The 17,806-nt window shown below is 31.4% G+C and overlaps 2 protein-coding genes and 1 pseudogene across 3 annotated transcripts; 1 reads left to right on the forward strand and 2 right to left on the reverse strand.

The window, feature by feature from the left end:
• Positions 1 to 6,297: 6,297 nt before the first annotated feature.
• On the reverse strand, positions 6,298 to 7,949 carry LOC106377338. 2 transcript variants are annotated; one of them, XM_048765858.1, is made up of 7 exons: positions 7,450 to 7,946; positions 7,266 to 7,365; positions 7,091 to 7,186; positions 6,943 to 6,995; positions 6,801 to 6,849; positions 6,665 to 6,712; positions 6,298 to 6,547 (listed from the first exon to the last, which is right to left on the reverse strand). In XM_048765858.1, exons 1-7 carry the CDS (start codon positions 7,731 to 7,733, stop codon positions 6,473 to 6,475), a joined length of 705 nt encoding a protein of 234 aa, XP_048621815.1. In that variant the 5' UTR covers positions 7,734 to 7,946; the 3' UTR covers positions 6,298 to 6,472. The 2 variants fall into 2 exon arrangements, with proteins under 2 accessions (XP_048621815.1, XP_048621816.1); XM_048765859.1 differs by lacking the exon at positions 6,665 to 6,712 and having other exon boundaries at positions 7,450 to 7,949.
• LOC106377339 lies at positions 7,735 to 9,328 on the reverse strand. Its single transcript, XM_013817558.3, has 8 exons — positions 9,036 to 9,328; positions 8,803 to 8,908; positions 8,630 to 8,725; positions 8,482 to 8,534; positions 8,358 to 8,406; positions 8,195 to 8,242; positions 8,035 to 8,113; positions 7,735 to 7,962 (listed from the first exon to the last, which is right to left on the reverse strand). The coding sequence occupies exons 1-7, from the start codon at positions 9,254 to 9,256 to the stop codon at positions 8,039 to 8,041; spliced, it is 648 nt and encodes a 215-aa protein (XP_013673012.2). The 5' UTR covers positions 9,257 to 9,328; the 3' UTR covers positions 7,735 to 7,962; positions 8,035 to 8,038.
• Positions 9,329 to 10,755: 1,427 nt separating this feature from the next.
• On the forward strand, positions 10,756 to 12,101 carry LOC111204192 (annotated as a pseudogene).
• The last annotated feature ends 5,705 nt before the right edge of the window (positions 12,102 to 17,806 follow it).

The following is a 17,806-nucleotide window of genomic DNA, read 5'->3' on the forward strand; positions in this document are numbered from 1 at the left end:
GGTCGTGACCAACCGACTAATCCCCCTGAACCCGGAACCAGCTTGCGTCTGTACCCACCAGAGGGCCTAAGTCATTCCGTGGCCGGATCTCGAACTCGTGACGGCGGGCACCTCAGCCGAGGTTCCTTTACCACCAGACCACGAGACCCGGTTACAAGTGTAGTGTTTTGATCAAAAAAAAAAAAACAAGTGTAGTGTAGGTAAAGTTTACCGCGGCTTTTTGTTTGGTTTCCATTTCTTTTTTTTTTCCTAATATTCTTTTTGGTTGCTGGTGTTTATCTCTAGTATGAGACTAATCGTTTGGTGTAATTTTGAATTGAGTTTAATCCTTGGGAAAATTTATGGCCACGTATTCGGGAACGAATATTATTATGGATGCGGCATGCATGGGAGTATCTACATTAATACTAGTTTCTAAAATCAAAATTACATAATACATATCTTCATAATATGAAAATGATTGACTACATTAGATATTAGAAATCAATTAAATCTTAATATTTGTATATTTTAACATTTAGACCAAAAAAAATTAATCTTAATAATTTTTAAATAATATATTCTTACGTATACTTATGGTACAGTTTAAGGCAATAGCTGTAACATGTTTTTCCAATAAGGAATACCGAATAATAAGGATGATTATTTGTGAAATAGAAAAATGGAATGATGGATTAAATGTAAAAATGATATTAGTAAATTATATACATTCTATTTATTCACGAGGATTTAAAATCCTGAGTAAGAAAATAGGTTTTACAAAATATTTCTTTTCTGTTTTATTTCCAAAATGGAACGTGTAGAATTGTTTTTAAAAATATTTTATTGTAATTGGTAAATATTTTATGAAATTTTATGGAATGTATTTTAAATAATTTTATTCCACAAAATAACATTTTAGTTGCAGCCAAGGTGAATGTGGGCATGTAAGCTTGCGGTTCTGAATCAAACCAGCTGTCAAATTGGACTGAATCCAATTTTTGGTTTTAATATATAGATTTGATTATAATTTTTGGAGTGTCTTATTATGCAAAATTTGAAATTTCTCAAAAAGAAAAAAACTGGATGAAAAGCTCCCAGTAATAAAGTTCTTATGCACACCTAAAGTTTGTCTTAAAATGTTTGTCTTAAAATGCCATTTCTTAAATGGTTTTTTCTTCACCCTAGGAGGTCTTACAATATCTCTCATCCTCTTTATTTTAGTTTATACCCACTTTGAAAAACTTTTCTGGAGGATATGTATATAAATTATAGTTTGGGACAGTTTATTCAATACACGACGAAACATATAACATGTAAAAAGAATTATTCTCCACTGAAGATAATTGAGAAAAGGTTAAATACATTTGTTATGATAAAATATAGTTATATACATAGTTTCAGTTTTTTATTAAAGAGAAAACAAGAAGAGAATGGCCGCGAGTGGGTTATATCTAACCTCTTTCGGCTTCTTCAGTGGCCCAATTCTTTTTCATGTATTTAATATTATAGAAAAGGTGAGGTACAAATGATTCTTTTTAATATGTGAATAATTTACTGAATTACCAAGAATATAAATATATATTTGTATGACCGACCAACCATCATTGATTGCATACTCAGAAACACAATTGTTTGATCATATTTGAGAATTTCACCGCCCCTCTTTACACTTTTCGGTGGAACTCAATTATGTTTGGTCTCATCTCATCTTCTTCCACTTTTCTTAGGAACAAAATTCTAATATTTATGCTTTTTAGCACATAATTATAGTAACACTGAATGCAATGGATTATAGTAACACTAATATTTATGCATTTTTAATCCATTGCATTCAGTGTTAATAACTATGTGCTCTAGTTTATATATTTTATAAATATTTTATGTGCTATAACTTCTTATAAAACAAATTTTATAAAAAAAATTATTTTTTTATAAATTATAAGTTTGTTTTTTTTTTAAATTATAATTATACATGCATCTTGTGACCTCATCATCCTCCACGCAAAAATGGCGGCTATAATACGACATACTAAAGCTAATGAACTTGCAAAAACAATTGTGTAGGTTAAGGACGGGTACTTTATAAACATAAGGTTAAGCATCATAATTAAATTGTGTGAATGTGTGTATGTTATATAATAATCAAACTGCATGTGTATATACACTGTATAATATATAATAATTTAATTGTGTGTGTATATATATATCTCGAATATAAATAACAAAAAAATAGGTAGTGTATACAAAAAGAGAAGTTAGAAGACAGAACAATTTTCCAATTATCAGTCATATATATTTTTGTATTTTAATTTTTTTTTTTAAAAATAATAAAATTAAAATACAAAAATATATGTTATCTGTATATGTAATTTAAAGTTTCTCTAATATTAAATAAGAAAATGTAAGATTATGTTTAGTTAATTTACTTATAGTTATATATAATTATGAGTATTTTTATAATAACAATAAATCAAACATGATAGGCTAATACCTTTTATTTTTACTTAGACTAGAGGTGATCCAAAATTTTATAAAATACATTTACTTTCAACAAAATATTATATATTTTAAAATTTCTAACCCTGTTAATATTGAAATTGATTTTTAGCAAAATAAGCATATACATATGTTAATATATATTTTCGGAATATTGCATTTTCTTTTCTTTTCTTTTTGTCACATTTGTGAAATAGCATGCTGAAAATGGAAGATAAAGGATGGAGACTGATATGAACAAGTTGGTCAATATAAGGCAAGAGGCTGTTAGGTGCTTAAAAATACCTATAGGCAATGAGACATTAACATGTCCACGTCTACTTTAAGAGTATGAAAGATGTTGCCTGCTTCTTCATTACAAAGATACACAAATATGTATATGTATAACATTGTGCGTGTGTAAAATAGAATAATATAAAGATACAATATATACACATGTGTGTATATAGTGTGATTGTGAATAGGAGACTGGCTCTTCAAACTTCTGCCCTCAATCTAGAGGATTTGGTAGATGTACACTTTGCTTCATTTCCAGTGCACGTCTCCATAGTCCATACTTTGCTCCATCTTTTAATATTTATCCACTAATTTTCATCTTTATAGCTAGCAATATGTTTCTAGAAAGAGAACTAATAATACATTAATACACGTAGGTTTTTTGTTAAAAAATGCAATGAGTCTTGCATCCAACAAAAGATACACAAAGAACTACCAACTTAGTTAAACAAATAATTTGTCAAAAAAAAACTTAGTTAAACGAATAATATATCCATATGAAACATTCCAACGGTATAAACGAACGGGAAAATATGTATACACAAGAGTAGAGATGTCGGCTAAATTCGAAATGATTAAAGGTCGGGTTGGGTTGCGGGTCAAACCCGCCCCGCTGACCCGCCAACCCCTGGGTTACAAAATTTTTTTTTTGTCAAAAAATCAGACCCGCACAACCCGCGAACAAATAAATTTGTATCCGCACTCGCCCCGCTTAATTTTGCGGGTAACCCACGGAACCCGCGGATTATATTTTTATTTTAAAAAATATTTATTTAATTAAATTTTTGTAAAATATAATATAAATAATATATTTATAATTAAAATTTTAAATATTTTAAAATATTTTTATTATTATTTTTTAAAATTCCCATATTTTCTTTAAAAATATGTATTTTTACAAAAAAAGTACATTTTTACAAAAAAAATATATATATTTTAAAAAAAAAATTTAAAAATGCGGGTTGACGGGTACCCGCGTTTCAAAATCTACCTATCCGCACCCGCCCCGCATAAAATGCTCATAACCCGCACCCGCACCCACGAATAGATTTTTCTAAATTGTTCGACCTGCATCCGCTCCACGGCGGGTCAAACGGGCCGGACCTTGCGGGTAAAAACTCATATTCCCAGGCGAGAAATTCTTGGGTTCACCCCCTAGGGTGAACCTCTAGATTCACCAACCAATAGTATTTGAGTATTTGATATTTGATATCTTTTAAAAAAGGAAATAAAATTGAATATCCAAATTAGATTATATTTTTAAAATAAAATAATAAAAATACATAAAAATAGTTACAAAAATAAATAAATTAATATTGTTAAATTTTCAGCAAAATACTAAACCCTATACCGTAAATCCTAAACCCTAAACCCTAAACGTTAAACCTTAAACTTTGGATAAACTCTAAACCGTTGGAAAATCTTAAACCCTAAATCATACATTAAAAACTAAATTTTACTAACACTAAACCCTAAATCCTAATCACTAAACCCTAAACCCTTGGGTAAACCATAAACTCTTGGGTAAACCCTAAACCCTTGGGTAAACTCTGAACCCTTGGATAAATCATAAACTCTAGGGTTTAATTTTAAATATTTTTGATTTAGAGTTTATGATTTATCCAAGGGTTCAGGGTTTATCCAAGGGTTTAGGGTTTAGTGATTAGGGTTTAGGGTTTAGTGTTATTAAGATTTAGTTTTTAATGTATGATTTAGGATTTAAAATTTTCTAATGGTTACGGTTTATCCAAGATTTAAGGTTTATAATTTAGAGTTTGGAGTTTATGATTTAGGGTATAGGATTTAGTATTTTGCTAAAAGTTTATCAATATTTATTTATTTATTTTTTGTAACTATTTTTATGTATTTTTATTATTTTATTTCAAAAATATAATATTATTTGGAAATTCAATTTTGTTTCCTTTTTTTAAAAGATATCAAATATCAAATACTCAAATACTATTGGTTGGTGAATCTAGAGGTTCACCTAGGGGGTGAACCCAAGAATTTCTCTTCCCAGGCCTAATTAAAGGAGACTTGTCCGCATGAGTTTACCCCACCCAAGTACTGTTTCTTCCACTTCTCAGATGCTCCGAGAGTTGAGACTCTTCTTCTTCTATCAAGAACTATTCAGTTTTTTGTTGTTGTTGTTTAGGACGGTCTTTAGCAAAAAGATAACAAAGGTGTGGTTAAATTTGAGCGGCATTCTATTGGGAATGATATGGGAACATGATAAAAAGTTGATAACAATGCATACACATGGCTATCTTATTTACCGCAACTAACACTAAAAAAAAAAACTAAGAAACATATTACTTGTTCAGTTCAAAAAAAAACATATTACTTGTTCTAAAAAGAAAAACATATTACTTGAGAACAAACTGTGTTTTAAAAAAGACTTATTACATCTATTGAACATCACCATTATTATTTTCTAAAATTACGAAACCAAATCCCCTATATATTATTTGTGAAACATTACAACTTCTTTTTGTATACACGTGTCATCACTAGGATGATTCTTAGAATTATTAGAGAAATATGTTAGTCCATCTAATTATATAATAAGCTTTTTATTAAACTAACCATAAATTTATTATTAATGTCATTTATTATTTCCTTAAATAAAGATTACGGAATTGCCTAATGTGGCTAAAGTATATATGACAATTAATGATTTTGAATAATAAAGATCTGATAAAAAAAATGTATCTTCTATCAAATTTGTTTAATTTTAAACTATTTAAATAATTTAAAAAGTTCACAATAACCATATTATAAAAATATAGATTTTTCTGTATATGTCATATTTTAAATTTTAAAAAACGACTATAAATTACTAAAACTGTTAAAAGTCTCACATTCAAATTTTGCGATCCATGGTTTAAAATTTTTGTTATGACAAAATACAAATGATTACAAAATTATATAAATAAAAGTATAATTTAATTAATCATTAAGATTTAAATATATATATGTATATATATCATTCTAAATTAAACTATAAACCATATTGAATAAATAAACATTTTAATTTAAAAATTTACTTTGAATAAATTTTTTTAATAAAATTTTTGAACTAACATTGATTAATTTTTTTAAATTATAAATTACTAAAATTATTAACCGTACAATGAAAATTTTGTTATCAATAATTTAATGTTTTTGCTGTTAAAGATACACATGATCAAAAAAATATATGAGTAGAAATCATCATTTAATAGACATTAATATTAAAAATATACTATGTATGTTAATATCATTTAAATTTAATTACATATCCTATCAAATTTTTTTTTAAAAATTGTTTGGATTAATAAAATTGATTTATACGTTCGCACCAATTTAATTATATATGTAATAGTTGCTCACTTTTAATTATTCAATATATATTTATTATTTCATAATATGTAAGAACATATAATACATAAAATAATTTATATATATAATGTTTATCCCGCGTAAGGCGCGGATCTTAATCTAGTAGTCAATTATAATGCAGCGAATAATTGCTTTAAATAATAAATAGCTTTGTCACACAGCAAGCGTATAATCTTGAAAGAAACATGTCTTAATTACTTTAGAATATTTACTTTTCATCAGTAAATTAACAAGTAACAACATTCCATGTTTGGACATCTTACGAAACAAGAAAAAATAACTGCATGAAGAATAATTTATTTGGACGAAGGCAAATGAAGTATTCTTCATTTCTGCCTTAAGAGGTCTTCACGAAGGCAGCAAAACGTTCCAATCCTCCACGAATAAGCTTCTCCATAAACGGTTTCATTAACTGTAATTTTTGAAACATAAAAAAAAAGATAATGAGACAAAATGTTAACAAGAAATACACACGTAAATTATTTACGAAAAAACTATAATCATCCACTATATGGAGAAATAGCCTTACAAATGCAACTGGAGCTAAAGCATGTGGAACTTCGAATGAAAAATTAATCTGACAAAGAAAAGTAATGAATAAATGAAACTAAAATTGATCACATATGTATTGAAAGTGAGAAAAATGGTGACGAGATACTACTAACCTCTACTAAGCACAAGGAAGGGCCTCTAGGGAAAAATCGAACACTGCCTCTGTTTTATAAATACAGAACATACATTTTTTTCAAAATCAATAAGAAAAATTGAAAAGATGGTTATTTTTGTATAAACCAAATTTGAGTTCACCTATTTGCAAAGCCTTCTATAGATCTCCAGTGCAGCTTTCTGTCTGGAATTGGCTGTAGAGAGAAGATTGCAAGAATAAATAATATTTAGTTCGAATTTCTAATGAACAAAAAGAATATAATCGGATTGGTGGATATTAATTTAATACCTGCAAATTTTTGGCGAGAAAATGATATTCAACATTTTGTCCAAAAGAATTGAATTTTACCAAATACCGGGATAAATCAGGACTACCCTCCACTGCCTAAGAGACGCAAATAAAATATTTAAGTCAGGTGAGCAAGAATTAAAGCTTATAGACTCCGTTTCAGAGTAAGGTTTACCTCAACTGATGACAAAAATGGCATCCACTTAGGGAATAAGTCACGATCTGCGTATAACTTGTAAGCCACGGAAGCTGGTGCGTCCACTACCATCTTTACCCTGTTTCATCCAGACCAAATAATTTTTACAACCGAATCTCTCTAGACACTAAGTATCAAGTTTTTGCTCCCTTAATAAACTTACGCGACGTCTTGCCAGTGTACTTGGCGGAGTCTTTCTTCTTCAAGTCGATCAGCTTCTCTGCTGCGCATAACGGGTCTTAAGGGTTCAGGAGGTGAGGAGGAAGATGATGAAGAAACTGAGGAACTATTGTTAGAGTTTATGAGTTTTGCATAAATAGGTGATAAGGAAGTTGGCATGAACCGAGAAGAAGAAGATCGATGAAGCAAAGATGAAGAACTTGCAGACTTTCTGAAACATGCAACGGATTTGGTGGTTGGAACTGTACCAGAAGCTATTGATGACATCTTTGTTGATCTTAAGAGAGAAAGAGATTTGGAACCTTAATCAAATGGGTACTCATACATTTTATGAAGAGACTTTTCAAGACCAATCTCGCTGTCTCTTAGTTTAAATGTTATTACACTCCACGCAAAGTGTGTTGGCGTGTTTAGACAAATAAGCTAAAATTAAAAAGAAAAGAAAAACTCTGTTTGTGTGACTAAGTTTCTTGTTTTGTTTGTTTTCTTGGATATTCTGTTATGAGAGAAGAAAGATTGTTAATTAGTATAAAAAAATTTTAATAATATTTTAAAATATAAAGCTGACCTTCTTAAGTGGTTTTAGCCAAGGTTGCAAATCTTTCAAGTCCACCTCTAAGCAAGCTTTCAAAATAAGGCCGGAGCCCCTGACATTGAGGCAAAAAGATGAATAAGAAAAACAGTCTGCTCACATAGAGATTTGAAGGTGAAAACAGTCGGTTACTCACAGATGCAACAGGGGTTAAAAGCGCAGAGACTTCATATGATACGGTCAGCTAAGAAGATGACCAACATGCAAAAAAAAAAAAAAACAAAGGATACGCATGAGATAACTATTCAAGAAGTAGATATCTAGAGATGTTGTAAAAGCCGAAATGGAGTGTGGTTTACTTGTACAATGCAAGATGAAGGACCTTTAGGGAAGAACCTAACGCTGCCTCTGCATTGGTTAAATTCAAAATGTTAGTCTCAGAGTCTCATGTATAAAGAGAGAAGAGAAGAAACTTGATATTACTTATTAGGAAGACCTTCAACAGATCTCCAATGGATTTTCTGATTAGGAACAGGCTGCAACAACAAAAAAACAAAAACAATTACTTACAAGAAACCCAAAAGCATCATCAATATAAACTGAGTGATGGATTTATTATTTATTGATTTGCCTGAAGATTGCGAGCAAGCCAAGAATACTTGATGTCTTGGCCAAAAGCAGAGTAGTTAAGTGACCAACGTGATATATCAGGCTTGTCCTTTAACACCTAACCACAAAGTAAAATCTCTAAAGCATTAAAGCTCTGAAAGTTGAAACTGCGAGTTGATGGGACATAAAAAGTACCTCTACAGATGAAATGAAAGGCATCAATTTAGGGAAAGATTCAGGATCCAAGTACAAATAGAAGTTATACGCTACTGACGCTGGAACATCTACTTTCATCTTCACTCTAAATCTCCAAAGCAAACAAAGCACTATTGTGAGTTTTATGGAGATGATCCGTTAAAGGATCGAAATGATCAGGAGGAACGTGGAACTGAAGCAGAGAAAAGAGAGAGAGAGAGAGAGAGAGTTACATGCAGTCTTGCCACTCCATGGAAACAGAGGTACGTTTGCGAGTATTGAATCTTGACGAGCCATTTAGGGTTTTGGGATGCAACTGAGGATACGGATAGAGTTTACGAGGAGAAGAGAAAGCTAATCTGCGATTGAAGCAAATAGGTAACTGGAGTTTGGGAATTTTACAAGTTTTTGACACATGATTGATCGTGTTCATGTGAGTTACTGTTACAGACATTGAAACGTTTCTCTGTTTTGCCTTTTTTTTCTATGTTTCTAAAGTACTGGAAAAAGTAACACCTTCACAACCACACAATCTATTATGAATTCAGAGATGAGAGAATCTTAGTACTCTATCACGTCTGATTCTAACTTTGATAAGATTTGATATGTTCATCACAACGAATATCAGAAGAAGCCAATTGCATATACCCAACCTTATGATATTCGTATTTATCTAGCATTTTCTTCATAGTTGTAAGATTATTAGTGTGCTTATAAATGCTAATGCAAATATTTTTTTGTTATTTATTTTTGGGCTCATTTGTTGTGGAAGATAGAGTTGAAATTCACCTACGAGTCAAATGACTATATCAAGTGGATAATCACGTAGTGTTTTCTATTTGTTCATATGAAATGTTTTCTACAGAAGAACAAAGTGTTCTTACACTTTCAGCATTACAACTACACCTCGTAGTAGTTTTCTTCATCTTATCTTCATGTACGTCACATGTATGTTGGGAGAAAAGTTATTCAAACTTAGTAGTGTATAGTAATCATGTAGTTGGTCTTAATCAAACTTAGTATAATATTTAAATCAATTTGATTCCATGCAACAAAAATACAAGGATTTGTATACATATTTAAATCAACAAAGAATGACATTATTGCTTGTATATCTTCTTGTATATCTTTCTAAAACACATAATTTAAAAGCTAAAATATTTTATGATTTTATAACTGAAATGCATTATACCTCATGTTCGCATGCAACTGCATAACTGAACCACATATTCTCATCTCTGCAAAGTAGTAAGAGAAACTCGACACTGCAACACTTGATACAAGAATCCAACCCACAGCAAAAACCCTCCCAACAAGCGTCTCAAGCGCTTTGCCTCCATATCCAATAGTCGCAACAGAGATTACAGATAAGTATACTGAATCCACTAAATCCAACTTCTCGCAGTAGTAAAGAAACAGTGTCACCAATATGACGCAAAAGACTACAGCGAGAATCGCAAAACACAGCTTCCACTTTGTTTTTTATCCTACCCTCCCCTAATTTCAAAGGCGTTTTACGTCGAGAAGGAGAGATGGTTTGAGAGAGCGGTCGTGGTGGTGACTTTTGGTCTAATATGGTGGTGGAAGGTAAGAGAAAAGTTAGAAAATTTGGTGGTGGTTGGAGAGTTTAAACGTAACCTTCTTCTTCGTTTGGAGGTTCTGATTTTGTGAACTGGTGGATGTATTACATCTGTGTCGTGATTGGTATGGCGAAGATAAGGCTGGGGAAAATATGCGGGTCCGAAAAATCGAACCGAACCGGATTCTAAAAGGTGATATCAACCATGAACTGAAACTTGTCAAATATCCGAATGTATCCAAAATTTTTATACCTAAAGAACCAGAACCGAACCCGATCCAAACCAAATATTTCAGGTATCCAAAAGTATTTGAATTATAATTATATAACTTAATATATTAGTTATATTTAGATTTAACATAAAAAAATATCTAAAAACATTCAAACTAATCAAGTGTAAATATTTGAAAATAGCAAAAAAAAAAATGTATCCTTTGTCGGTTCTCTCTCCATGAGACTCCAAGGCGATTAGGGTTTTGAACATTCATTTGCCGCCGCCGGTCTGGCCTCTCGCCTTCCGGTGAGAAACTCTTCTTTCTCCCTCCTCTTTCTTTCTTCCATGGGGTTAACGGTGACTTCTCCAGTCTCAGAGTCATTGTTGCTCCTTCCTCCACCTCCTGAACCGCCGCCGTCTGCTCTTCCTCTAGACCTGCTTGGTGGGATCCCTGCCCCGACCCTCCTGATCCTCCTGACCCTCCCGACATGTTCGGTGAATCAGATCTGTCGTCTCTCCCTTGTCTCTGTTTCACACTAACAGTTGCAAGGTCTCATCTGTTTAATTGTACGATAACAGCTTGCTCAGTCTGTTTGTTGCTCGTACCTCTTAGAGTGAATCTTGTTAGGCATCTGCTTCTCCCTACTGCCGGTTGCAGATCTTGGATCTATGATTTTGTCTGGGGAAACGATTTCTCCATGTTCTTGAGCTTATTTTCGAAAGGTATGATTTTTGCGATCCGTTTAAATGATTCTAATTGGGATGGAACCTACCTTAGATTCGGATTGCTTGCCCTCAGTTTAAAGAACCAGTCACAACAATTACCTCAGTATGAGGATTTTAAGCTTCCTGTTAGTCATTGTTTAACTCAGTATGAAGAGTTTAGGCACTTGGTTTGCCTTACCTTACCTCAGTATGAGGTTCTTTTACCTCAGTATGAGGTTGTTGTTCAGAATCTCTCTTTGCCCTCAATACAATATTTTTGTATGTTGGTAGTGTTCTCTGACGTTTCAGGTATACTACTACTCAGAAAGATAGGAGATTGATTCAAAAAAGCCAACCTTGGCTCTTTACTTTCAGACTTGTTTGTCTGTCCGTGGTGGTTCTTGCAACTCCACACCCTTTTATGGTTGAGGATCTCCTCACAATTCCAAGGCTCATCAAAAAGGTGCATGATCACCTTTGTAGCCAAGCTTCTTGCTGCTTTCTATGCATTTGTTGCGGCAGCATGTTCGGGTAGCAGCTCACCGAGTGTGGCTTCTGATTCCCGTGGCGTCATCTCACCGATTAGCACTAGGGGTTCACTCTTAAGTTGCTTGTGTGTTATGTTTGCTTATATCTATGTTTATGTTACCTGCTTTGCATGTGATGCAGCAGTTTCTTTAGCTAGTCTAGCTCTGTTATATTATTTGTTGAACGATTACTCTTTTGATGGAGTCTAAGCTTAGTTTATGAAAGTTGGTTTGAACCAAAAAAAAAAAGCAAAAAAAAAAAAAAAAACTCAAACATCAAAATCTATTAAGTGCCTACTAATTCTCCACTCAAATATTCAAACTGAACCAATTTTCTTGTTAATTTTAGATATTTGGTCCTACAATATTTTTTTTTCAAAAATGAAAAGTTTGTTGTAGAATTGTTAAACGGTGTGCTTAAACATAAATACGTGTTATACTCGTGAGTTATCCGAGGACATTAATCAGCCCTACAACCGTTCGCCACTAATCACCTTCTATATATATGTTATACTCAGTAAATATTGCAATACAAATTTGTGAGAGATATGGAGGTTCCTACAGCAAAAGATAAGGTTTGAACTTGATTTTCGAGGACAAAGAAGACACCCTTGTCATGTTCCTAGCGTCTTTCAGCTAATTTTCACTAGCTTTGTCACCTTCTTAGTGGATTTTTCCGGCGTCCAAGCACTCACCAACGCCGGCGACGAAGATCAGTAGCTGATGCATACGTGAAAAATAGCTTTGCTTGGGATCAGCTGATGCATACATGAAAAACAAGGTAGCTGTTTTATTAGAATCCAACTCAAATATTTTTATTTGACTTTTATATTTTCAAACTGAAAGTTAACAACTCCAAATCTTAATCCTGATTTTGTCATTTTTAACACAAGGATTTATAACTAGCTTCTCTACTGAGTTATATATATATATATATATATATATATATATATATATATATATATATATTTATTATTTATTTTTATTTTTATTTTTATTTTCTTCTATTTTTTCCTTTGTTTTTGCTTTATTTTTAAGTTATTTTCATGTCATTAAATTTATTTTATATTTAAGAGAAAGAATTAGGAAAACTTAATTTAAAGTCCAGTCGCTGTAATATATATTTTACGTATTAATTTATTTTCTGATTAGGAACATGCTGCAACAACAAAAAATAACCAATTACTAACACAAGATCATCAATCTAAACTAAATGATGGATTTATTTATTTATTTATTGATTTCCTGAAGATTGCTAGCAAGCCAAGATTACTTGATGTATTGAGAGATGAAAGGGAAATGACTTTATCAAATGGGTGATAACGGAGTGTTTCCTCCTACCCTTTCATCGTTCCAGTTGCAGCTACCGGCCTTTTTCCTACCCACCGTGTTCTGCTACATTGCGTGCATCTTGGGATCGAAGCTGTTCAAGTCCACATAGATTAAGACTACGTTTCAAGTAATTGGGATCATTCTTGGAGGAGCAGCTTGCGGCGAGGCTTTCTTCTACGTAGGATACGAAGCTCATGTGAGTGTTTCAATTTTTATGGTCCTGCTTTTGGTTGCTCTTGGTATCGCAAAGTGTTGCGATTGTTGCTGAGTTTTATCTAAACTATTAAAACAATAGTACAAATTTGAAATACTTCTGAGTTTTCCTCAATAATTACAACCTCATGCCACTGGAATAATTAATAAACTTACATTTAATTATTCTTTGTCTTTTCTTATTTTATTAATTAATTTCCTAAATTGACTATTAACTAATGAATTTCCTAAATCTTTATCAAACGTGCAATTTTTTAAATTTTATTAATACATTTCCTAAATTGACTATTAAGTATTAACTATTAACTATCCATGTGAATATAGTGTTACTATAATATATATATGTTAGTATATTCTGCAATTTTTATTTTTATTTTTTATTTTAAAGTTTAATGCAACTTTTATCCAAATTTATTTAATATGTGTTAAACAATTTTAAATTGTTTAGTTTGTGTAAGATACTCAGCAATTTTTGGCTGATACTAGTACGATGTTTGTTATTTCTATGTAATTATCTTCCAAATAAATTTGTTATTTTCTATTAAACTAAATAAGCATTGTTTCATTAGTATCATTTTCATAGAAATATCCAAATAATAATTTTCCTAAAACATTATTTTATATTAAATTAAGTAAGATTTGTTTCATTAATATCAATTTCATTGGAATATTCTAATAATAATTTTATTAAAACGTCAATATTTCAAGTTCGACTAGGTTTTAATTTTTCGTCAAAAAACTAGGTTTTTATAATAATAACTTGATATATGTATATATACATTTATAGATCTATTTACCATTTCTACAATTTATAGTATTAGAATATTAAAAATAAAATAATATTAATTTTATATTTTCTTTCCGTAAGGACCATCTATCTACCGATTCATGTTTTCTCTTCTTCTCATTTTTATCTTACATCATGTAATTTTTCTAACATTTTATTTTTATACATAACAAGTTTTTCTTCGCCGTTTTATCTATAATTATATATATTCTTATAATAAACTCAGCTAAATCAAATATGCATTGAAAGTAAAGAAACAATATTTGACGTACAACCACTAGAAGAACAATCGTTCAAATATAATTGAATTTGTAAATCGGGGTTTTCAACAAAATCAGGACATCTATTGTAACAGTTCTAGCAGTTTTGGTAATTTTATTGGGTCAACACAAATCCGTTTTAGTAACAACGCGGATTCAGCTAAGTAAAGGAGTTACGATTGAATTGGTCTAATTGGTTGGCCAGTTTTAAAAAATAATCAATATCAATTTGTTTGATTAAATATCTAAGAACAATATGCTAACACAACTAAAAACCATAATGGATCTTGATTTGATTTTAAGAAAATAAAATAACATCCGTTCGCAAGCACGGGCAAACACTAGTTTAAGATTATTTAAGTTGTTTTCTTTTAATCAAACTTGGTAGTTGGTCTTTTTGGTGTCAGTTTAATGTCTTAATCAAACTTAATATTAATATTTTATTTAAGAGAAAAGGTTTATGTTATAACATTTAAGTTGATTCAATTGTACACTCGCTACAACTCGTTGAATTTTTGTTTGAGCCCATTTGTTATTGGCTTTATAAGTCCAACTTGTGCCAGAAAAAATGAATCCAACGAATATATTTAGCTAGTTAATATACGACTAGGAGTTTTCATGCGCCATGCGCAAAAATAGTAATTTTTAACATAACATTTTTTATTTCAAAAAAAAAATTTGATTTATATTTCAATATTATTAATTTATATTTTAACTTCAATAGTTATAAAAAATCATAAACGTATTTTTGTAATCTTATTTTTTTTATTTGGTATAATTATTTAAATTAGATTTTATAAAAATAGTTTTAATTATATTATTGTGTTTAATGATTATTTATTTTAAATATATATATATATATATATATATATATATATATCTTCCCATCTAATTTTAAATATATACATATAAATATAAATTCTAATAAATTTGAGACTTTGTTTGTTTTTAGTTAAACTGAAAAATCTTTTTGTTAATTTAAATGATGAAGATGAACGGATAAATTTAAATAATGTTTAAATATTTAACTATCAATTTTTTTTTGGATTAGTGTTACTTTATTTAGTTTATTTTTATTAATGTGAGATACATATATACATATATATATTATTATTTTAATTGTGATATATGAATTATTAATATATTTAATAGTTTACCATAAATAAATATTTATATGGAAAATTGATATTAATGATGATATATGAGTTATTTTTATTACCATATTTAAAATCCCTGCAAAAAAGTTTAAATGTTTATAAGAAAATTTTACATCTCACAATTAATATGATGGCATGTCACTATTTTCTAAAACCATGTCATCTATTTTAAATGTCATGTCATTTTTTTCAGCGAGAATGATTGTAGTGACGACAAGTGTATAAATCATTTCGCAAATATAGTTTAGGGGATTAGAGACGAAAGACGTAACACTATAGTGAAATGCTCTTAGCTATATTATATGTTATAAAAAAAAATTCTTATTACATGTCTAGAGAAAACTATATATCCAAAACAACTAATTATCATAAAAGCGAACGTTGTAATGTTTTTATTTGTCAGAAATGAACATTGTGGGTTTACAAAGTTTTTTCTCTCTAAAAAAAAAAGTTTTTTCTCAGTTACTTTTCTTTTAAAATTTGTTTAATGCATTGATTATATAATCATAACTTGTTTATATGATTCCTCCTCATGCATTCATCCACACACGTCGATATTTCCACGCTGATACCTCTGTAATACGTGTAAAGTTACTACTTAGTTAATGTTTATTTTTTTTTTTGGTAGGAAACTGGGAGAAATTCCCAAACTTTATTCAAAAACAAACTTCAGATTACAAGTGAGTTAGTCGTGGCCGATGGGGTCCAACAACATCCTCCTGCAATAAAACAACCACCTCTATCGGTGTCTCATCTAATCTATGAAAGCCAAACGGAAGAGAAAATGCTAGGTTAGCTAAACCATCAGCTAAGCGGTTTGCTTCCCTATACACGTGAACAATATGGACCAACCAGTCCTTTTTCAGTAAGCCATGGCACATTCGTACCAGGAAAGACAGAGAGTGAGTGTCTCCAATTCCTGTCTTAAGAAACTCTACCACCACCTGAGAATCAACTTCTAACTCCAACCTCCTAATCCCTTTCTCCCAAGCAGCTACAAGCCCATAATAAACTCCCCAAAGTTCTGCCAACAGAGCTCCACATCTCCCTATATTTAGAACAAAACCACCACACCACTCCCCTTCACTATTCCGCAACACCCCACCCGCAGTTGCAGCCCCTGGATTTCCATGAGACGACCCATCTGTATTAAGCTTCATCCACCCACTCCGAGGGGGTGCCCATCCCACCATTATTTCAGTTCTATGATCAACATTCGAGTTGCCTTTCGCAGCCTCATTTGCTGACATTACTTCCTTAGCCAAATTTCTTAAGAATCCAACTCTATCTCTCCAGAGGCTATTCTTACCAAAGATATTTCCACATCTCCACTTCCAACCCCACCACACCGCCAACGCAAAAGTCGTAGGCCACGGAATCTCGCTCCCTGTTCCATTGTCACTCAAGTTTTTGTAGAGCCATTCAAATAACGGCATAGAGAAGAAAGTTTGCCTCTTCGCAGCTGGAACAAACCGATCCCATATTCCTCTCATCGCAGGACAGTCTCTAAGAACATGTAGGATCGTCTCAATTCCTCCTTTGCACACTTGACACACATCAATTCCACTTAAATGCCGTCTGTAGCGTTCAGCATTTGTCATGATCGCTTGGTTTCCAACTAACCAGAGAAACATTCTCACTCTCTCAGGAGCCAGGACATGCCACATGCGTCGAAAGAGGTACTCCATATTTGGTCTTGGAGTATCATCTCGCGTGATCAGAGCATAAGCAGACTTCACAGTGAACTGTCCATCTTTAGTCTGGCTCCAAGCTAACCGATCCTCACTATCATTAACCGTATCCACCACTACGGCCGCAAGCTCTAATCGTGTCTCAACAGTTACAAGAGGAGCAATGTGAGCTAGATCCCATCCTCCACCTACAACCCACATAAATTACTAATAGAAAAGTAAATTACTACAATACTACTTCAAGTTATGACTGTACGTATTTATTGAATCAAACCCATTAAAATCCGGAGTTGACCTTAATATATATAAACTAGTTGCTATATTATGGTTTTGGTAAATTAACAATCTATTCTAAATAATATATTAGCATATCTGAGCTGCAGTGTTGGAAACTGTACATAAAAGAGATAGATTCAAAGGAAAGGTCAGAGCAATTTGCTGGCGGAAAGTCATACAGTTCCCAACTTGTAAGGAGGAGTCTCATCAGAAAAATGGCATCTTTGAAAATTATAGTAATTATGGTATAGATATTAACGTAA

This window comes from Brassica napus, chromosome C8 (genome assembly GCF_020379485.1).
Source record: "Brassica napus cultivar Da-Ae chromosome C8, Da-Ae, whole genome shotgun sequence".
Classification (NCBI taxonomy): Eukaryota; Viridiplantae; Streptophyta; class Magnoliopsida; order Brassicales; family Brassicaceae; genus Brassica; species Brassica napus.